The sequence below is a fragment of the Tachypleus tridentatus genome, chromosome 7 (genome assembly GCF_004210375.1).
Source record: "Tachypleus tridentatus isolate NWPU-2018 chromosome 7, ASM421037v1, whole genome shotgun sequence".
NCBI lineage: Eukaryota > Metazoa > Arthropoda > Merostomata > Xiphosura > Limulidae > Tachypleus > Tachypleus tridentatus.
The window spans coordinates 132,459,600-132,483,616 of record NC_134831.1 but is presented as its reverse complement, the minus strand read 5'-3'; the positions used below and the strand labels follow the sequence as shown (position 1 = coordinate 132,483,616).

At 30.6% G+C, this 24,017-nt stretch overlaps 1 protein-coding gene across 10 annotated transcripts in view; it reads left to right on the top strand.

The window, feature by feature from the left end:
• The window catches only part of LOC143256625 (disks large homolog 1-like), a 230,050-nt gene extending 206,211 nt beyond the window's left edge, over positions 1-23,839 (top strand). For 6 of the 10 annotated variants that reach the window (XM_076514070.1, XM_076514071.1, XM_076514078.1 and 3 more), the window contains 11 exons: positions 4,226-4,328; positions 4,534-4,710; positions 8,147-8,228; positions 9,518-9,617; positions 12,294-12,341; positions 12,968-13,018; positions 15,186-15,287; positions 17,955-18,127; positions 18,925-19,034; positions 21,761-21,873; positions 22,617-23,839. In XM_076514070.1, the coding sequence (XP_076370185.1) occupies positions 4,226-4,328; positions 4,534-4,710; positions 8,147-8,228; positions 9,518-9,617; positions 12,294-12,341; positions 12,968-13,018; positions 15,186-15,287; positions 17,955-18,127; positions 18,925-19,034; positions 21,761-21,873; positions 22,617-22,723 (1,166 nt within the window). In that variant the 3' untranslated portion in view covers positions 22,724-23,839. The remainder of the gene's footprint in view (positions 1-4,225; positions 4,329-4,533; positions 4,711-8,146; positions 8,229-9,517; positions 9,618-12,293; positions 12,342-12,967; positions 13,019-15,185; positions 15,288-17,954; positions 18,128-18,924; positions 19,035-21,760; positions 21,874-22,616) is intronic. The other 4 variants (XM_076514074.1, XM_076514075.1, XM_076514077.1 and 1 more) reach the window with 3 other exon arrangements.
• The last annotated feature ends 178 nt before the right edge of the window (positions 23,840-24,017 follow it).

Genomic DNA, 24,017 nt, shown 5'->3' with positions numbered 1-24,017 from the left:
TTGTAAGATGACATATCACTGTGAAGTTTAGTTCTTCACAAATAACCCAACTCACGTGTGGTTTACAATCTTCAGATGACATACCACTGTAAGGTTTAATTGTACACAAAAATATCTCGGAACACACACATGGTTTAGAATCTTGAGATGACATACCACTGTGAGGTTTAGTTGTACACAAATACTCCAGAACTCGTGTGTGATTTACAATGTTAAGATGACATCACAGTGAGGTTTAGTTGTAAACATAAATATCTCAGAACTTGCATGTGGTTTAAATTCGTAAGATGAAATACCAGTGAGAGGCTTAGTTGTACACACACACACACACACACATCTCAGTACTCGCGTGATTTAAATTCTTGATATGACATACCACTGTGAGGTTTAGTTGTGCACACAAATACCCCAGAACTTGCATGTGGTTTAAAATCGTAAGATCACATACAGTGCGAGGTGTATTTGTGTGTACAACTAAAGCACACTGATGTTTAGTTGTACACACAAATAACCCAGAACTAACACGTGACTTGAAATATTAAGATGACATACCACTGTGAGGCTTAATTGTACACAAATACTACAGAACGCACGTGTGGTTTCAAATGTTGAGATGGCATATCACTGTGAGGTTTATTTGTATATACAAATATCCCAATACTCACGCGTGATTTTAACTCTTGAGATGACATGGTGAGAGGTGTAGCTGTACACACAAATGTCCCAGTACTCACACGTGATTTAAACTTTTGAGATGACATATCAGTGAGAGGTTTAGCTGTACATACAAATACTCCAGAACTCACGTGTGATGATTAAAATCTTGATGACATATCACTGAGAGGTTTAGTTTTAAACACAAATACCCCATAACTCAGTATGATGGCTGAAATCTTCAGATTTCATATCACTGATGTTTAGTTTTACACGGAAATACTCCAGAACTCGTGTGTGATGATTAAAATCTTGATATGACGTATGAGTGCGAAGTTTAGTTGAACACACAAATACCCCAGAACTTGTGTGTGATTTACAATGTTTAGATGACATATCACTGTGAGGTTTAGTTGAACACAAATACCCCAGAACTTGTGTGTGATTTACAATGTTTAGATGACATATCACTGTGAGGTTTAGTTGTACAAACAAATACACCAGAAACTACTTTTATTCTTCAGTTTCAGTCATAGAGGTTTCATGAAAAATCATACTGTTTTGTATATAAACAGTTTTGTTTTGCTTGATTGATAAATACATCTTTAAAATATTTCCAGAAGGTATTGTTATTAAATAAATACAATGAATATTTTAGAAGTAAGTATATCTGTGAATTTTTCAATTTTACTTATGAATGTAGGTGGACAGCCCCCACACTCACCTGAGATCTATATCTGTTGGAAACAGGCTAGCTCCTGTTGATTATTTTTAAAGTTGCACCTCCCTACATTGCTGCATTTCACTCATGGCATTGTCATGTTAAGGTCCGTCTCGCATGTACTATCGCTCCCTCCTTCCCCGTAACTCTTGCTTCTTCCCCTGTCACATGACAAAACAAGGTGACAGTTTTTTATTTTATTCTATTACTAAACTGGTCACTTGAAATCAGAATTTTAAGAACGCCTTTGTAAAAGCTTACCTTTATGAAAAATAACCTAATGTTATTGTATAGCTTTATTGTAAATCATAAGAAAAATTTATTGTTATAGCTAAATTTGTTGTTTTCTTTTTGACAAGAAACTTACCATATTTTGCTCTGTTTATATTTAAGACATCTTCCTATAAGGCTTACTTAAGATTAATGGTTGTTTTTATTGATGACATGAAACCCAACCAAGTACAAATGTATCTCAGGACAGCTAGTATGTGAATTAACACTTATTAATAAAGCAGAGAACAACGTTTTAATCTTCCTAGGTCATTTCAAGGTAGTTTTCATAGCCTTTGGTGGATCAGCAGATTTATCAATGTTGACTTTTTTACTGTTATTATTATTATTAACAGTTTCTCTTTATCATGTAAAAATGTATGCTGGTAGATTAATTCTCAGTTCAGCCATAGACTTCTAATACTTTGTTCATGTCTATGAACGTGGGCTGATGTCATTTTAACAGTTTGTAAGAAATGTGTGGTTGGAAGTAATGGAGCTGTTTTATCATGCGAGCATTTATTTGATTGTGCATAGGTAACAAGAAGTGATGGGTAATGATGCTATGAATTTTCTTTTATTTTCTTATGGCGGTGTGATAAATGATTGATCTGTTAGATTTTTGCCAACATGGTCAGTGTTTGATACAGATAAAACCAGGATGTGTTGCTGTTGGTGGCTGACCGTCTTTACAAATACGGGAAGGGAGCAGGAAAACAATGTTTGCCTATAGTGTATTTAATGATTAAGGTGGAGCAGTGCTATGAATTTTGACAATAGTGCTGTGCATAACTGCTGTCTTCCAAATAATCTGTAATACAGATAAGTCATATGGGTTATAATGTTTTATTAAAAGTAAGAGAGTTGAACCTTTTGAACATTTGAACTGGTTGTAAAGGAGCACTTCTACATGTTATATTTAACAAAATTTATATATTTATAGCATTTCGAGTAATAATCTCATTTAGATAGTTATAGGAATGAAAGTTAGATGGTTAACAGTTTAAAATCTAGCAATATGGCTATTGAATAAGAAACTGTTGTAAAACTGTAGCTTTCAAACAGTGTGAAATTAATCTCAAATCAAGGACAATAGAGAGTGCTGGAGAACTGTGAATAAAAAGTTAAACATTATGGAGTCATAACTGTTGACTGTCCCAATCACATCACATGATAAGGCCTTAAATATAAAATAAGCATATGGAGTAAAGAGTAACTTACTGTCAAGCTTTTTATATCTACAGGAAATAAACTGTGTGTTAAATGTGTTTTGGTCAATCTTTATTTGTGAGGATATACACGTGGTATATGCAGCATTATTAACATGTTAAGTAGTACACATATCCTCCTCTTGTTAATATAATAATTTAACAACATCATATAGCTTCTACAAAGTTAAAATTTAGCTATTACTCTGCTGTACAGAAAACAACTGATGTAAATCATGTCGTACAAGAAGGTTGAACTTGTTCTAGGGTCACAATGAATGCTGCTAACCTTGAGTGTAAGTGATCAACAGAAAAACTTTATAGAATGGAGTAGTGATTATAATGACAAATATATATTTCTGTATGAGATTGTTATGCAACAGTCACCAACATCTAAACATGAAGTTTCAGTGTAGGTCTGTTTTCCAAACACAAGTATTAGCTGTAGTGTATGAATAGTGTGTGTTTTGATCTGGTGTATTGATCATTAAATAGTTTGATGCTGTAAAGCAGGTTGTATGTTCGTTTTTTGGTTTGACATACCCAGTACCAAGCAGTATGATATCAGAAAGTTGGTAATGACTGATTTTAGGCTTGATGTAGCCAGTATGAAGCACTGTGATATCAGAAAGTTGGTAATGACTGATTTTAGGCTTGATGTAGCCAGTATGAAGCACTGTGATATCAAAGCTGCATTGAATGTTTAGGGGTGACGTTTTCAGATATGGGAAAGTTGGTATTAGATGACATATAGTTTGATATACCCATTACCAAGCAATATAATTGCAGGAAGTTAATATGGAATATTTTTTGGTCTGAAATATGTTTATATATTTGTAATAAGTTCAAGAGATAAAAAAAACATGATAGCTGATGATGATATGGTTTAAAACATTTCTTTCCTCCAGTGTTTCAATAACCTTAAATAGCTTATATTGAGAATATATTGCATTGTTTCAAGTATATTAATTTTTTAGGTTCAGTGAAAAGTTTTTAAAAGTGGTAATAATTTGCCACTGTGAAGTTCACAGTAGTTATTTAATTTGTATATCTTTAATTGTATTACAGAAACATGGTTATTTTGAGTCCAAATAACTGGACAGTAATGCATTTTAAAGACTCTTTGGTTGCTTACACAATAATTTTTTAACTACTTTTTAATTTATGTATCTCATAAAGTTGTCGTACTCCAATCTGTTGGGATTTATTCTCCATTTAATTGAATCGTAACTGCTTAAACCTACTCCTTTTATCATTAAAATGTTTCTTGTAGGAAATTATCAGAAATTAATTTACAGGTAGTGGTTATACATATTTAAAGTTAGGTTGTTTTTGTTACTACTAACAGTTGGTGGATTTTCTTTTGTTTCAGAGTACAATAGATTCGAAGCAAAAATCCATGACCTGCGAGAACAAATGTTAAATACAACGTCTGGCAGCTTACGTACTTCCCAGAAGCGATCCCTCCACGTGAGGTTAGTATTATCTGTCTTATTGAGGGTAACAAACAATCTTTTAAATAGGAAGATAGTAGTACTTACAATGACCATTACTGATACCTTAATCCTGATTTTAAAATGTATTTAATTAACTAGTTTGATGTTTAGATGTTCTAAAACTATTTCATTTGTGTTTGTAGCTAAGGAGAGCACATTGTATTATATATTTTGCTTATTGTAGAGCACTGTTTGACTATGATCCATCAAAAGATAGTGGTCTACCTAGCAGAGGATTGCCATTTTGCTTTGGAGACATTCTTCATGTCATTAATGCCAGTGATGATGAGTGGTGGCAGGCAAGAAAGATTGTTTCAAATGGGGAAGAAGAGGGGATGGGGATTATTCCAAGTAAAAAAAGGTTGGTCTTTCACTTTTAAGGCAAAAATTTAGATGTGACCTGGCGTCATTTCTGTCCACGATAGTTAAAAACTTTTACTACTTTCTAACTTTGTAATTTAATTGATTCTAGTTGCAGAAAGCTAGATATTAAAAAATATTTAAGTTAAATAAAGTAGATGTGTATGTTCATCTAACAATTCATTTGAGGTAAGTTGATATTCATCATGTTAAATGAAAGTTTAATATTTGTAATGGTGCATTTCATTGTTGAGTTTAAAATGTAATGTCATAAAAATCTGAGAAGTTTAAGTGTGTGTGTGTTAATAAAACACTATCATGTGTGAATATAATTAACATACTGTAGGTTGTTTTAAAATTAAATTATTTTAATAATACATCTGTTTTTAGGCATTCTAATGAAAGAAGCTTGTGTCTATTCAGATATGTGTTTGATGCTAAGACAATGCTATCTGTATTTCTGTTATAAAAATAAATGTATTTTAAATGTTTAAGTTGGTAGTAAGAAATACTTGTATTATAATCTCAAGAATTGAAAAAATTAAAAACAACTTAAGTATAGGAATGGATACATAAAAAAGTGAGGAAACAAGATGAGAATGAACTTGGTGTAATAAAACTATTTTTGTACAGCCTCACAAGGGGCATGCCAAACAGCCTGTCCATATTTCCTTTTTAAATTTTTCTATCCTGTATACAATAAACCAGGTGAACTAAACTTATCAGACTTTGTTATGCTTATCATACAATGACAAGAGTTTTCTGTGTATCAAATTATTCAAGCCAGTACGTGCACTGTAATATCTGTTTGTATGATGCCAGAGGAATCAAAGTCATGTGGACCCAGAAATTGTTTGTTTTCTTTTCCTTTTGCAGTTGCACGAGAAAGGCAACAGGATTTCATCCATTGGTTACTTAGATGAATTAAAATACAAAGATAATAAATCTTAGGTTTTTGTGTATCAACACTATGGATTCTTTACTGTCTACATAAGAGTAGAAGTATCATAGATACACTTTTGTATGTATTCATAAGCTGTATAATGTCATAAACACAGAAAAACAAAGCAAGCTTGGACTGGGCATTGGACACACACCATTATGAGGTTGTACAGTGGTAGTGTTATTGCACCATGCCCATTCTTACCTTGTTTCCTGATATTTGATGCACACAATTATACACTTTCACCTTTTTTTAAAGTAATTTGTCAGTTTGCTTAAGCATGGTGACCTGATCTTTTATATCATTCATTTATAGTGATATCCTGTATGTATGTTATCAGTATACATGTGATGGTACACACTATAGTGTGCAATGTCACTTGGATGTAGTCTAAGTTGTGGTTTTGTGCCTATTCTAAGATCTGGTAAATTATTTAATTTAATTGGCTACTTCATGCTAGCACTAACATGTGGCTCCTGTGCTGTTATTGGTTCACTTATAACTATGGTGTTTGTCATACAGCTAGAAGTGTTCAACAGTGTTGGTCAGTTAGTCAGTGAGATTTAGAAATATGTGTTTTTATGAATTTTTTTTCTATTTATTCTGTTGACTTTCCCAACTTGTTCTATGACTTGTAATTTTGTATATGGTCTGTTTATTTCCTAAGGGTGTCTCTTAGACACTTTGAAGGTTTTTGTTTTTGTTTATATAATTAGTTCATACTGCATGTATTTTGTATCTGTACCATTCCTACTATACTTAAGATATGCTGAAATCTTAACATAGTTATTATTATATATGTTTTATATCTTGTATTTTGAGACGATGGCATTGCCTTCTGTGATATGTTATAGTTTTGACTTGTAATTTTGTATATGGTCTGTTTATTTCCTAAGGGTGTCTCTTAGACACTTTGAAGGTTTTTGTTTTTGTTTATATAATTAGTTCATACTGCATGTATTTTGTATCTGTACCATTCCTACTATACTTAAGATATGCTGAAATCTTAACATAGTTATTATTATATATGTTTTATATCTTGTATTTTGAGACGATGGCATTGCCTTCTGTGATATGTTATAGTTTTGACTTTATAAAATATGAGTAATTTCGATTTGTTTTCACTGTATTGTTTTTGGTAATTGATTGACATGAGATTTCTTTGGAGTAGACATAAAAAAATAAATGGTTTACAAAGTCCTTTTACAACCTATAAAGGTTTAGCATACTCATCTTATGTGGTTATTCATCCAGGATAGAGAAGCTTCCTTTAGATCAAGCTTTGTTATCTACCTTGTGTGATAGGCTTATCTCTTGTATCTGAAATTTCATCATCTTTATCATTCTTTGTTTCTGTTTTCAAACAAGTGGCTTACACAGAACATAAAACCTATAATAACAAAGATGTATTTGTGCATAGATGTATGATTTAACCTTGTTTCAACTGAGTTTAACCTTCAATCAGTGAAAAGGTTGATTACTAGCTACAACCTGCTACTGTTTTGTTTGCAAGATAAAGGACCACAGTGACAAACATTATGAAGGAAGTAGGTCACTACCTGTCTCCTTCTTACTCTTCAGCATCTAGTACTCTGCTGTTGATTCAGGTTTTTGGTGATTTAGTGAGATTTCAATAACTAGTGAAACATGCTCAGATCACTTTGACTTACTCATCTGTTGTTTTCAAGGAGAAACATTCTGATAACTGATACTGTACTATCAATGTTTTGGGAGACCAACTTTCATTTTCATGGGTTTTCATTCAAACAGTATTCACTGATTCATGATTGTTTTTTAAGTATGGTGAGGCATGTTGGGATAATTTGGTACAAACCCTGCTTTAAACTGTCAGATGAGTATGGTCAGTTCTGACCTTTCCCTGTGTTGTCCTTTATTAATAAATCTGTTCATGTACATAGGGTGAATCACTCTCTTAGCAGGAGGACATTGTTATTTTGTCCTAAACATCTGGACAGGAAATGTGGTTAAAATATTTTCAAGTGTAGCTAGTTATTTAACTTAAGAAAAATTCTTACATCTACTGTTTGACATTCTCTGGATCTTGTTTTTTGTAGCTTCAGATGAGAACAATCTTTTTCAGTGTAGCTTAGGGATTTTAGAATGAATGATGTTAGAGACTACTATTTAGATATTAAATTTTGTGATTTAAATGTGTGTTAAGTGAAACGTGATTATCATGGTTTATACCAGAGATGTAATGGTGTTGACAAATTCACTTGATCCATTTGTCTTTTGGTTTTTTAGTGAAAAGTGAGCAGTTAATCAAAATTCTCTCAGTTTATTGTAGATCAGTTAGAAGCTGATCTATGAGTGACATGAAAGATGACTACACATAATGTGGTATTCATTTAAAATTGTGAACTTTTTTTAAAAGTAATCTTTCACTTTTAAAGAAATATAACCTCACTGTGGCAGTTTGTTTAAAGAAGGAAAAATGAGAAAACTAATTGAATTGTGTTAAATTATCTTGCAGGGTTGAGAGAAGAGAAAGAGCTCGACTAAAATCAGTGAAATTCCAGGGAAAGAGTACCATAAGTGACGGGAAGGTAGGAAATGTACGTGACCTTTAACACTTGAAACTTTTAATATTTTGCCAAGAATAATCTATCACTTGTACTGGTTCTTAATGTTGATTTGTAATGATACACTTACAAAACAAAATTTCATTTTTGTTAACCGTTAACTTAAAAACCAAAATAATTGTTTCAACCAATTTCACTGGGGTGACATAGTTTCAAACGGACTATCCGCTTTTATAAGTGTTCTAGTAGTAATCTTAAAAATCATAATTTTAGTGTAAATTATGTTATTTAGTGATTATAACTGCAGCACACAGCTCAATTACCTTTCCTATTTTAAGATGATATGTTTAGAAGTTATAAAAAGAATGAATACCAGAACTAGCTGGAAAGCTGAGCAGATTCATTGTCTCTTTCACGATAGAAAAACATAGAAGCTAAAATGATATCTGTGTTGTAAATGTTTTGTTGTATTATGTAGTCAGCTTTTTGATTTCATGATTGTTAAAATGTTAATAAATACAGCATATTTTAACTTTTATAAATAATATGTTGATTATCCATAAGAGATAAATATTTAGAAAAACAATTGCCTTCACACACACAAGCTCATAAAGTAAATTTCTCTATATTATACTTGGCCTCACATTTCAAATTAACATGAAAAATATAACTTTATCACAATCTCAAGTGGCATTTGTTCGGTTACTCCTTTCCTATTCTTGGTTTGTTTGTAATCAGTTGGACTATGATTAACAATGATATTTGTCCTTGCATTTTCATGTACAGGATGGATTAAAACAGCTTGACAAATATGATTGTTATATATTTAAAGTTGTGACAGATACACTTTATCATATTTATTTGTCTGTAATTTGAGCATTGTCTATTAACATTTTCACAATTTCTGGAGATGTGTACAATTGTTATCACTCCCTAGGATATTAGCTAGGGTGGGTCATATAATCCTCCCAAATATTCTAAAAAGTGACGTGTTTATTTTATTTGTTTACGTGATACCTAGTTTACTTAATTTCGAACTAGTCTTAAGATATTTTACCCTCATTGGTAATAGATACTTTGTTTAAAGACTTCCACTAAATGTTTGAATTTGTAGATATCTGATAGTTTATTTCAACATGCATAATGTACATTTATTTTTAATTACTGGATAGAAACATGATATATTTCACAGTTGTTCAGTAATGTAATTCAACCGTACAATAGAACTGTATTCCCTTTTAAAGCAGTAGCACTTCCATCTTGTTTAGGTTAAGAAATATGGCTCCGATATTAGTGTAACTTGATCTTGTTTGTTTTTTTAGGGTACGCTAGACAGAAAAAAGAAAAACTTTTCATTTTCTCGTAAGTTCCCCTTCATGAAAAGCAAAGAGAACAGCACAGAAGACGGTAGTGATGGTGAAAGTGAGTTACACATTTGTTTAAGTGATGTTTTGATGACTGAATTACAATGTAATAAGTGGTTGAAGTTACCGTCCTTTTATACATTTCACTTACGTTTTGCCCGGCAGTATCACCAGAATATTTTTTTTCAGGATTCGTGAGATAACAACTGTTAGACGTAAAATAATTAATTCATTTAAAGGATAAGAATAATAGTTTTCTCATGCATGTACATATGAAGTGTTATGTAATCTTGGTCATTATATTAATGCAGTGGAACCCCTCTAAAGCAGCCACCTTCGGGACTGAGACAAACTGGCCTGATTAGAGGGGTTCCACTGTACATAATTAGGGATTATGTAAACAAAAAAAAGGGGTTGTGATTGAATGCCCGATTTCAAGGGGTGGTCACTTAGAGGGGTTCCACTGTACATTGTTGTTGAACAAATAAGATTGATTATTAAAAAAAGTAGGTAGTAGATTCACACAGTTAAGGAATGGAACAAGAAAAGGGTATGTTAAAACTGACAAGTTTCTTAAAAAATATATATATATTTAGATAAAATGTTTTTGATTATAACAAAGGAATATATATGTGTGTGTGTGTGTGTGAATGACTACACAAACATCTCACTTGTATTGCAGGGCTCATTTCATTTTGTAGGGATGAAATGAAATAATGTCAGTCAGTGTTGAAAATGTACAGCTAAGTTAGTTGTGTTTACACCAGTGTTTTTTAAATGGTGGGTAGCACCCAACCCCCCCCCCCCCCCACAAGGGTGGTGCAAACTGTCTGCACTTAGTCAGTATTTTATTTAAATAAATAAAATTGAAAAGATCATCTGGTAAATCCAGCTGAGAAACACCATTTTACACCAATCATTGGTTTAAATTTTAAATATTTATTTATGGATTCTTCATAATGAAATTTCATGCTGGTCCCTTGTATGTGTTAAAAAACTTGATATTCCATTTATTTTAAATGTCACAGGTAAATGATCTCTGGTCAAAAAAGAAAATCAAGATATATAAATGCATATAATCAATAATTAATCCTAGGATATTGTTATTACCTTGAAACAAAAGGGGTATCAGATAAAGTTTAGAAATTATAAAGACACAGATCAGGCCAGAAAAGTGACACTTGGGTTAGAATGATTTTTGTTTTAAGACCTAAGAATTATTTTTAATATTACTAATAACATCATTTTGTTTCAAATAAAAACTATATTATGAACAATGATAGTGATGAAAAGAATATATCTGCTAATTTTCTAGGCTTAGCAGCAAATTGATACAGTATAGAAGAGGGTAGTGATGGAAAAAATGAGCTTATTTCTTGGTTTTTAGCTTAAAGTCAGCAATTTATAGTTAAAGTAAACAAGACAGTAGAAGTATGTTAGTGATGGGGAAGGTAAGTTAGTTACTTATTTTGTAGTTAAAGTGAACAAGATAGTAGAAGTATGTTAGTGGTGGGGAAGGTAAGTTATTTATTTATTTTGTAATTAAAATAAACAAGACAGTAGGAGTATGTTAGTGGTGGGGAAGGTAAGTTATTTATTTATTTTGTAATTAAAATAAACAAGACAGTAGGAGTATGTTAGTGATGGAGAAGGTAAGTTATTTATTTATTTTGTAATTAAAATAAACAAGACAGTAGGAGTATGTTAGTGATGGGGAAGGTAAGTTAGTTACTTATTTTGTAGTTAAAGTGAACAAGATAGTAGAAGTATGTTAGTGGTGGGGAAGGTAAGTTATTTATTTATTTTGTAATTAAAATAAACAAGACAGTAGGAGTATGTTAGTGATGGAGAAGGTAAGTTATTTATTTATTTTGTAATTAAAATAAACAAGACAGTAGGAGTATGTTAGTGATGGGGAAGGTAAGTTAGTTACTTATTTTGTAGTTAAAGTGAACAAGATAGTAGAAGTATGTTAGTGGTGGGGAAGGTAAGTTATTTATTTATTTTGTAATTAAAATAAACAAGACAGTAGGAGTATGTTAGTGATGGAGAAGGTAAGTTATTTATTTATTTTGTAATTAAAATAAACAAGACAGTAGGAGTATGTTAGTGATGGAGAAGGTAAGTTATTTATTTATTTTGTAATTAAAATAAACAAGACAGTAGGAGTATGTTAGTGATGGAGAAGGTAAGTTATTTATTTATTTGTAATAAAGGAAATATCATCACAGAGGAGATGATAGTGATGAAGAAGATAATACAGTAAGGTAAATATTTACCCTGTAAATGGAAGTAAATATTACAAAACATCATTGTGTTGTAAGGTGAAAAACTCAGTTTTGAATATATAGTTGAAGTCATATATGAACTCTGAAACTTGTATAGAACTATTCATAAAAATAACTATGAAAACAGTGAAGCAAACTAACATTTTATCTGTAATTGTTAGAGGGTACCAATCTATTGTCAGTTATACTTGATATATGTGATCAGTTGTTTTGTTATTTTAAGCATGAAGCTACACAAAGGGCTATCTGTGCTCTGCCCATCATGGGTATCAAAACCTGGTTTCTAACACTGTAAGTCTGCAGACATGCTGCTGTCTTATGGTAATAGACTTAAAAAAATCTGTTTGTAATAGAATATAAAAACTTAAAGTCGTTCTTTTACTTTCTTTGTCTCTATTTTCATGTGTTTTGTTTTGGTTTATTGAGTTGGTTATTTCTTTCAACAGATCCAGTTGGTGTAGCAAATACCAGTGACAGTGAAGCTAGCAGCATACGTAGGTGTCCTTGTTTGATTTTTTTTTAATATCTGTCAAGTGTATCTTTATAAATTGTAAATAAGATTTAATTGGATGTGATTAACCAATAAATGCAGTGTATTTGTAAGAATAAAAAAAACGTCTTGGTGTTCTTCAGACAAGAGTTTGATTATTTAATACATGTAACCTTTGATTTATGTAACTTGGGAGAGATGGTTGAATTAATATGCTATTAATTAATTTTTTGCAATTGTAAAACTATACTTGTCTTTTTAATCAGTATCTTTGTTTGATGTAATAGTAATTTGCCATTAAGTTATTGACTCTTAAGTGTTAAGTTGCATTGGAAGAAATAAATGGATTAATTATGATTTTAATCATGTCAGTTTTCTAGAAGTTAATCAAACTAATTTTAATTTCACAATCAAATACTGAGACACTGCACCTTTTAATTTTTATTGAATTAATAAAGAAGGACCTTTAAAGTTAAATAACATTCACTCTGTGATTGCAGGTTTTGTTTTCATGGTTTTATTTTTTCAATACAGTTTTAAGTCATTTTTAATACATTTAAGAAATGCTGTAAAATTATATTTCAATTTGATTTATAACAAATAAGACGATATTTTTTTTCTTCTTGTAAGGTGGCCAGGAAGAACTAATACTTTCATATGAAGCTGTTGCTCCACAAGAAAGTAAGACAGGCAGACTCCTCCTAAAATAAACAATGATTGATTTCTCTTTTTCTTGCCATGTATGACTCCATATTGGAGAAAATTATTTACTATAATTTTATATTTAATATCTATATATTTGTGAAATGTGGCAAACTTTTAGTAAACACTGAATACTCACAGAAGGCTCTTGGACTCCAAACAAATATCAAAATTTTTAATTATGTATTATTTCTAAAGGTTTATCTGTGAATTCCAGTAGGCTTTACTGTGTCATTCTGAGTGAAAGGTGATTTTCATGCTAAGAATAATAATACTTCTTTTCATTTTACAATTTCATATATTATTTGCATAGTCTGTAGAATGTTCTAAATAAATATGAAAAGAGCTATTTCAGTTACACTATTTTATTTACATCTAGTTTCATTTACTGTTTTACAGCTATACTTAAGACTGTCTCAGGGTGTGCTAAAACAGTTTATCACAAATGGATAGCTTTACGTAAACAAACGGTTGAGCTGCAGTATCACATTATCCTATTTGTGCATGTTTGCCTAGATGTCATAAAGGTTTTAAAGATAAATCTTATTTATATAATCCAGTAATATAATAATTTCACATTTTAGTTATTTTTACGTCAATATGCATAGAAACAAATTCAAGACTTATGTCTGGACTTGGAAGTTTTGTTGTTGAGGTCTGGTCACATTAGACATACTTTTTTGCCATGATTTTCATTATCCACATTATATGTTTTGGAACAAAAAAAGGTTATTGGGCACAACAGTAGAATGTTGTAAGACTAGTATACTTCAACTGGTCTTCTAACTAATCTGTACATAAGTTTAAAAAATTCTGTTAAATGCTCCAAAGCTGATTATCAAAATCACAAACGATGAAACTGGGGCCAAGTATATACTTATAAGTAATGAAGTAACCCATATAAAGAATCTTGCAAAGAAACACTAGCCTCTTATTAGTTGTAAATAAACAAATAACAACATCAGAGAGAACTGCTAACATTTTTTGAAAAACAGAATGGTTAAGTGGGTTTCACATTTTTCTTCTATCTCTCAGTTAAGTGAGAAGATTTGAGGTTTTAAGTTTATATTCTGGCTTGGTAATATACGTACATATAATTAGATTGAGTTTCTAATTAGCGGGACACTGAAACCCATGAAAGGATGGAATAAAATTTTAAGTTGGGTGATTTGGTATGCGAGGACCTCATATGACAGAAACAAGTGATGATAAAGAATTTATTTAAATACTTCCTTTTCAAATAAGAAATTGAGAACTTGGCTAATATTAGCATTTAACATATAAACTATTTTTATGTCAAGCCTACTGACTACATTAACAATACAGTTGTTCAATTAAATTTTTAATGCAACTCTAAAAAGTCATGATGTGCACTCTTTAAACCTGCAGTGCATGTAGGGTTGGTTTGTTTTAATCAATAGAGCTGCACAGTCAGCTAACTGAACTGTGCCTACTGCAGAGACTGAACCCTGAGTTTAGCACATAAGCCTCTAAGCTTACAAGGAGACAGTGGAAGAATTATTTTAATGTTACATTATTGAGAATAAGATTAAAATACAAAAATTTGCAAGGACACATTTTGGCACAAAAATTTCCATTTAGAAAATGGAATGTAATTTTTGTGTTCTTTTTCATCCAACATACAGATCAATACATAATGTGTGACTAATAGTGCCACATTGAATATTGGTTCATTGTATCCAGTGATACAATGAAGTATTACTGCATATTTTTTCTGTGAGTGGAACTTCTTGTGATTAAACTACAATGTTAAATTACAAGACAAATTCCCCCTTTATTTACTTTATTCATCTTTCTAATTACAATTATACTAGTATTTTCTCTAAAATTACTTATTAATTATGTGGTACATTACACTTTAAGTTTGGGCATATACTTTAATACTTCTTATTTGATGTAATCATTGTCTCAGCCTTTGATTAAAGATAGTTTATAATTACTTACTGCCTTAATTTTATGCATATATATATATATATATATATATATGTTAAAAGTTGAAGATAGAAATAATGTTCATAGATCTTTTCATTTTATTCCATAACCTGGCTACATCTTCAACATTTTGGTAAGAAATAAGGATTTATTGAACTAGTTTTATAATATCTTTGTTTTCTTTTTCGTTTAGTTGTCTATACAAGGCCAGTGATTATTCTAGGTCCACTAAAAGATAGAATTAATGATGATCTCATATCAGAACTACCGGATAAGTTTGGTAGTTGTATACCACGTAAGTATTGTTTATTAACTAATCAAGTACCTTGGATGTCTTGTTCTTTAAATTGAAACTTTCAATACATTGTTCCTAAATAGTTTATTCTCTTGCTTACATCTTGAAAGCATCATTCTTTGTTTGTTACTGTGTGTTCTTCATTATTAATAATTATGTGCATTGCAAATATTGCTCTGTAAATTTATACTGTTAATATGCTGACTGAAAACTTTTTATTTCAAGAGTATTCTCACAATAAGTATTGTTCAGTTACTGTGAACCATGCAAGCTATTGTTTTTTAAGTTCTTCCTTCTGGTATTTTTGTTAGTAGTTGTGAACTGAACAAGCTGTTGCTTTCCAAGTTTTTCCTTCTGGTATTTTTGTCAGTAGTTGTGAACTGGGCAATATATTGTTTTCTGAGTTCTTCTTTTTGGTATTTTTGTCAGTAGTGGTGAACTGAGTAAGCTGTTGTTTTCTAAGTTCTTCCTTCTGGTATTTTTGTGAGTAGCTATGAACTGAGCAAGTTGTTTTCCTAGTTCTTCCTTCTGGTATTTTTGTCAGTAGTTGTGAATGGAGGAAGCTACTGTTTTTTAAGTTCTTCCTTCTCATATTTGTGTCAGTATTTGTGTATCAAAGAAAGCTATTGTTTTCTAAGGTCTTCCTTCTGGTGTTTTCATTAGAAAACAATAGCTTCCTCAGTTCTTCCTTCTGTGTTTTTGTCAGTAGTTGTGTACTAAGAATACTATTGTTCTTTAGCTGTATGCATTGAACATATAATACATACTTTTATTAATAAATGTTGATTTTAAAAATATCACTTTTCATTACTGCACATTTAAGGTATTGTTCTCTGTTTGTGCACAGTGGAACTATTCTTCATTAATACTATATTTTGATAATACGTGTATATTTTGCATAGCTATGTGCCTTTGAAAGCATTGTTTTTTATGTTAATACCTTTAATAAGCATATCTCCACAAACTGAATAACTTCAAGTATCATGTTTTAGTTGTGTATATTGGAAGTATTTATCCATAAAATTAATAATTTTGATAAATGTATCCACAAACTGTTTAACTTAAATATTGTGAGTTGTTTGTGTATCTGAAAGTTAGTACTTTTGACATGTCATTAACTGTTTACATATAGAGCTTTACCTTAAACTTAGTTCTGTAGTTATTTCTTGGATGTGATACATTTTTAAATATTGTCCACTAAATGTGTATTATAGCTCTGCCTGTTGAGAGTTCTAGAATCTGTGAAGTTCAAACTGTTTTTGATCATATTTGTTTATACCTCAATATGCTCTTTTATAAGTAAATATACATCTCAGTAAAACTGTTTAGTAGATATATAACATATAATTAAAATGTACACGTGCAAACAGTTAGGTCAGTAATTTGTGATAAATATAAACCCACTTGAAGTAAGAATGTATCCTCAAGATGGCTTGTGTGGGTATTAGTACTTTAATTAAAATAAAGTACACAACAATGTTCTGATCTTCGTAGGTTATTTTAATTTTTTTTAACCTGAAGATGACCAAAGAAAGTTTAAAAGTTTTTCTGTACTTTATTTTAATTAAAGTTTTAATATCCATATCAGTCATCTTGAGGATACAGTGAAGGTCAGTAGTTTCTAGGATTTAGACATGAATTCCTTAGTTTTGAACTACTGGCACAAGGATTTGTCTGGCTTTTCAAACCAACTATTGAGATTGGCTGTTGCTTTTATAATATGTTCAGAGATGAAACTGTAGAAAGTATTCAGTGACATCATATCTCAAACCTTGAACCTTTTGTTCCACAGATGAACACATTAACAAATAGGGAAGCATTCAGCTACTTTTTCCTTAAGTTTAAACTTTTTATTACTAAATAATAATATAATTTCATATTTTTATTTGTATGATACCAAGGTGTGAGTTAAACTTATAAATGAGGATATATTCTTCTATATGTTTAAAGATGTTTCTTTTGTGTAATTCTTAAATACTGTTTGTTCTTCAAAAAGCTTCCCAGCAAGATCAACAATATTTTTATGGTAAATGTAATAACGTTCATAATATGATGGTGATTCCATACATAGTGTATTCTGTAGCTACTCTTTATGTTTTCTTAGTCAAACAACTTAAATTTGAGACTGAATTAACTTGTAAAACTTTTCATCAAGTTATCTTTAAGTATAACTAGATTTCTTTCAGTAACTGTACCATGAATTTATTAACTAAAAATAACTGAATGTAAAATAAAATTAATTTTATATTTTATTGCTCTTACAGAAATTTTTGCATGTGTTACCAGATTAAAAAGGGTAAAATGTGGTCTTTTAAGTGTCTTGGTATAATAGATAATTTATCAAGATTATTAATAAACTTTGATTAATTGGTTACCTTTACCACTACCCTGGAGGTTTACTTTTGAAGTCATCATGTGAGAATGTCTAACTTAGCATTTATAATTTATGTTGCTCTTAAAATATCTTATCATCAAAAGTGAAATAAGAATAATTTCTAAAACCTTGAGTAAAGTATTCACTAATTATTCTGGAACAACCAAAGAACATTAATCTGTTACCAATGAGCATTAGGTTGTTTTTAGAGTTAGAAAATTAGGTTTGTCTTTGAGAGAGTTAAATTATTTTCTCATTTCATAATGTAAGCAAGTTTCTGAAATGCTTTTTAGATACCACTCGACCAAGACGAGACTATGAGGTTGATGGTCGAGATTATCATTTTGTGTCTTCTAGAGAACAGATGGAGAAAGACATCCAGAATCATTTGTTCATTGAAGCTGGTCAGTACAATGATAACTTATATGGGACAAGTGTTGCCTCGGTAAAGGAGGTTGCAGAAAAGGTAAGAATATTTACACTCTGAGGGTTGAAAATAAAGAACTGGAATACTTAATTATATCAGACATATTTTTAACAACTGTAAGTTGCAAGTAGCATCTTTTCTTTCATCAAATAATGATTCTTTGTTTCCACCAGAAGTTTTTCTACAAGTGTGGGTTATATTCAGTTTGGGTTTTGTTTTTTTTAATTACCACATACTTTTACTGTCTTATAAATCTGCTATATATATAAATTGTTAAGTCCATCTTTTAATATTGGAAATGGCTCAGACAAACAACATGTATAGTCATGATAAAGTATTTATTGTAATTGAGTAGAACAATTCTGATAGCTAGAAAATATTTTTAATTCAACTACTTAGTTTATAATGATAATTATTCTAGTGGTAATGTTTCAGAAAACTTTAGTTGTGTTTAGCTTAAAAACTATAAACACTTATTGAACTGTGCTAAAACTTTTGCATTTGTTTTAAACCATAAAATCTTGTGCAAATTCAACGATTAAGAAAATTATTTTATTATTAGTATAAAGGAGATATGCAAGCATAATAATTATATATTGGTTAAGTATTTTTGCTATGATAAAAACTTGTTGCTTCTTTGCAGTAAGATGATTTGATGTATTATTACTAATTGTGATTTCTCATGTCACATGGGAAGGCCGGTATTAACTAATTATATTTATGGAAAAGGGCAATTCAAATGTCTGGGGAGTCTTTAATTATGTTGGTGATCATATATAATCAGGATTCTAATAAGTCATCTTTTTTCTTTCTTTTTTTAAATAAAATTGTTTCAGAACAAACATTGCATTTTAGATGTCAGTGGTAATGCTATTAAACGGCTACAGGTGGCAGGACTGCACCCCATTGCTATCTTCATTAAACCTAAATCAGTAGAATCTATAATGTGAGTATAGGATTGCCTTTAACTTTTGTGCATCTCTTACCTGAATTAAAAGTAATTCATGAAAAAGCCTTTCTTGAACTGAGGTTTGTTGAAAGAATTTCTTTACAATTGCAATGACAATTTATAATAAGCTTGTTCCACAAAATCATTATTATTTATACATTTCTAACTTGCTTTATAAATTTCAAAACATATATTACAATAAAGTCAGGTGTCTAGCAAGTGTTACTTTTATCACAAACAGAGATTAACACAAACTGGTTAAAATTAGTATTACTGTGTATGTAGACAGTAGTCATTGTTATTTTTTAACAAATTATATATTCTACTTGTACAGGCTTGATACAGATGACCAGTTTTGTAAACAGTAACCAAATTTATTAAGTCTACCTTCTCAAAATTTGCAGACTTTCAGTAAGCCTTACAAGTCTGTTCTAAAGTAAAAAATTAGGTTTTTAAATAGTTTTTTTGTTTCTGAATTTATCAAGCCTTTACAACATCAGTCTGACTGTAAGTTGATTTTCCTGTTAAATAAAAATTTGCTTAATTTTCAAAACTTTCTGCATGAATATCAAAAACTTTTATTTTTCAGTAAAGCATTACATGTTATGTTAATTTCTCTACCTTACTGCAAAACATATTAGTATATGGGTGAAAGGACCCAATTTTATAACCACCACACAATAACAACAAAAATCTAAACCACCCATTTTTCTTTCTATAATTACTACTGATTGTAAAAGCCAATTACTCTTTATTCTTATAGCCAAAGCCAATTTAGTTTTAGTTTCTAGAACAAAACTATGTATCAGACAAAATCACATCTTTATTTAAAGCAGGTACATTGAATTACACAATCATATCTCATGATATCTTGAGTAATTTGTTTATTTAATTTCACTCAGTATTCTTCTATACCTTAAGCTTTTACTTTCAGATTTTAGTTATTTTTATAACAATAAATAAAAATGTACATTAAAAAACAACAAATTAAGCATCTGGAAGTTTGTCTTCAAGTTATTGTACTATTGTTGGTAATAACACTAAGCCTATTTTTTTGTAAAGACTTTCATGTCTCACCAGTTTTTAAACTCATGTGAAAGTTAGAATACAAAATTTTGCCATACACAAAACAATAGTATGTTCTAACACTACAGTAATTAAATTGGCATTCTAACTAAGCAATAAAAGCTATTTTTAGAAACTAGTCATGCAAAACTCCAACACTGGTGGTTAGTGACACTAACAGCAATTTTGTTTAAAGCAGGAAACAGGTTATCTTATTTTCAAAATATCTGATATGGATATTAAAACTTTAATTAAAATAAAGTACAGAACAACATTTTCATCTTGTTAGGTCATCTTCAGGTTAATATAGAGAGTTTGCAACTGACCATTTCTGGGCACATCTTTGGGATGAGAGTGTAAACCATACAGAATTGTAGGGGACATTGCAGTTAGATGTTAGGTTATTAATTAGTACAGGTATAAAGGAGTACATTTATATTGGTTCAAGTTATTGTATGAGAAGGACTTCTTTGATTTTGCCTTTGTTTTCCTACTTAGTATCTTTGTGTTTTCTATGGTTTTGTTTGCTTCACAGTGTTCAAAAACATGTAGTGTGTTTTTGTGTTCTTTGAGTCTGGTTTCCATATTTTTGCTTGTTTCTTCAATACAGAAGTTGTGGTAGTTGTTGTTATAAATAATGTTGGCATGTTTGTCAGTGTAGTTTTTATATAATATGGACTTAAGTATCGTATCTGGTTTTTGAATAAATTTGGTATTTACTGGAATGTTGTAGTTTGTTTTAAGTCTTTTTTTCTAGATATAAAGAAACACCTTTATACCAAAACTAATTAATAACCTAACATCTAACTGCAACACTCCCTACAATCCCATACCCATTTACACTCTCAGTTTACACTGGTCAGTTGCAAACTCTCTTTGTTAACCTGAAGATGACCTAAGAAGGTCAACATTGTTCTGTACTTTATTTTAATTAAAGTTTTAATACCCATACCAGCCATCTTGAGATACACATTTCATTTTAAGTGGGTTTCTCATCATCACGAAGTTATCTTGTTAGCTCCTTGTTTCATTCCATTCTGTTACTGTGAGTTTTCTTTATATATTGGTTGGAAATAATCCAACAGAAAACATCACTGCAAATTTTTGCCATTATTTCAAAGATAGGATATATTAGAAAGGGTGTGCCATGTGGGTTTCTCTTCATTGTATATACTTCAGTAAAGAAAATGGTCACAAATTGACATTTTAGTTTAGGGGTAGAAGTAAAGCTAACATGGGCAATTCAGAGTGAAGAAGTGTCACATGATACAGAAAAATGGAAGAAGTTGAATTGTAACCCACGTCTTGATACTAGGTTAACTGACATATATCAACAGTAAAATTAAATTTTAAATGTAACTTTATAAAAGGCTGTAAAATGTGCACTTTAAATAAACCTCCATACACAGAGTTAAAAGAAATCTCATGAGAGTGGCATCATATTATGTATTAAAGGAAATTATAGTGAAAAATATAGTTGGATATATTACAATAAACCTGCATTTTTTGGGGTTTATTTCTGAAAAAAAAAAACAAAACCACCTTACATGAAGAAGTTAATATTGGTTTGTTCTTTTGTAACACTTTGTGAACAATATCAACATTTTTTCTTAAAATAAAATTCAAATTCTTTAATAATTTCCCAACTGTTATTTCAGGGAAATGAACAAAAGAATTATTGAAGAACAAGCTCGAAGAACATATGACAGATCTATCAAACTCGAACAAGAATTTGCTGAGTACTTTACAGGTACTATATTTTCATATTTGAGTGAGTTTAACTTTTCATACTGCTTTGTGTGTATCAATCATAAACAATTAACCCTTATTTACTATCAGTTTACAAGCCTATTATAATCCATAGAAAGTGGCACATTTAAGTTTGTTTTTAATGCACAAAGTTTTGTCTCAACATACCATAAGTTAAGTAATATAAAACATGAAAATTTGAAAGTATAAGAATATAAAGTTACCAAAATTATATTTAGTAATGAAACTTGATATAAGTATATAACTAATTTGCATTTTGACAAAATGCAAGTTATAAAAATGAAAAGGTATTTTCTGTTCTGAACTATTGTGTGATAGCACTGGAGATATCCCATCATTTCAGTTATTTACCAAGAATGCTGATGCAAAACCAAGCCTCTTTTAATTCCAGATTCACTGTCCAGGTCCACTTGTGGACTGTTAGTTATATCTTAATTAAACTGGTTTTATAAGATCCATCTTCATTCATCATATCAAGGGATTATGGTACCCCACTATAATCCTAATGGAAAAGAAACAAAACACATCTACCTATTTTTAACCTATTCACTAACCTGTAGAATATGTGTAAAGAAGATAAAAATATCTTTGACTTTACATGTGCAGTTGACAAGTGAAATGTATAATTTTTCAAATTTGACTTTCTATGAGAAACAGCTTTTATTATTACTAATACATTAATCTTATGATTTAAATCTTATTGGGGGACAATATTATAGTCTAAGAATGACTTTTCTCTTGTAGCAATTGTTCAAGGAGATACCCCTGAAGAGATCTATGCATGGGTGAAACAGGTCATCAAAGAGCAAGCTGGTCCTACCATTTGGATACCAGCTCAGGAGAAACTTTGAGCCCCCCCCAGATCTGGTGAAGGGTGTTCTTTTCCAGTACCATACATACTTACAGAAACTGAATGGACACCTTTGTTGTCATTTTCAACCCCCACAATGCCTTTAGTTTTGGCCTGACCTCTTTGCGATTTTTGTTATATTTGTGTAATGATCCAAGACAATTGGAAGTCAAGTATATATACTGCAGAGTTTCTCTTTTGTTAAGGGAAAAAACAAACTTGTTTCATAATAAAACCTCACTCGTAGGTGCTATGGGCAGTAGATACTAAGGAGCCCATTAACAGATCATGGTGGTAGTGTGGAGCATCCATAGTTACATTTGTAAATATTTGTGTGCTGTTTGTCTTGAAAGCTTGTATGTAAAGGATGCAATATTTTTATAGGGAGTGGTTCTAATGTGGCATATAAACCTTTCACCCACACATACTAATTGTCCTTTCTCAACAAAGAAAACAGTACTTTAATTATCAGACTTCTTTAATGTGAGTCATTCTTGAATTAATTTTGTCTTTGATTCTTAAGAGAAAGTAGATTAAAGATAATATACAGTTTTGTAATATCTTGTTTCAGCTACTTAATGGCTCAAAACATGGGTTGTAGGAAAGATTAGAGTTCCTTTTCAGCTGGGAAAGGAAGTGCATCACACTAGGTTAGTCAATCCCTATCCGTACTATCTGACTGAAAATAACACTGGAGCATCACCTGTGCATGAATGATTTGTAATTTTGTATAGTTTGAAAAAAATATAAGATCGAACTCTTATATTTTAAAACACTCAAAAACTGTTGCCAAACAATTAGATGTACTTTCTCTAACTACATCTTCCTCCCAGTAGCCTTGCTGTGGCAAGATGTGATACCAGGGCAGGTCCAGCAGTATTATTTAAAATATTAATGAACATTCTGCTCCCACTTTCTCCATCTTCATAACCTTACCACATATACCACGACTTACCCTGTCCTGTTAAAACATTCTGTAATTTAAATTGAAGCTTGATTTTTGTATTTTTATCAAACCCCTTCTTCAATGTGTGTACTACACACGAGTCAAAACTATTTATGTATAGACTGGTGTTTACTGTAAATGTGTTTGTGGATATTAAAATGTAAAGATAAACGTTTAGTTACTTTCCCACTTTTTGGTACTAAGAAGAGATACATCTTTGGAAACATAGTTCACATCTACAAGCCCTTATAAACCAATATAACTAACTCCACCATATAAGTTCTCAAATGTGATAGTAAATGCCCTTAAGTTACACCAAGGTGTGACACAGTCAGCATTGAAAATACAT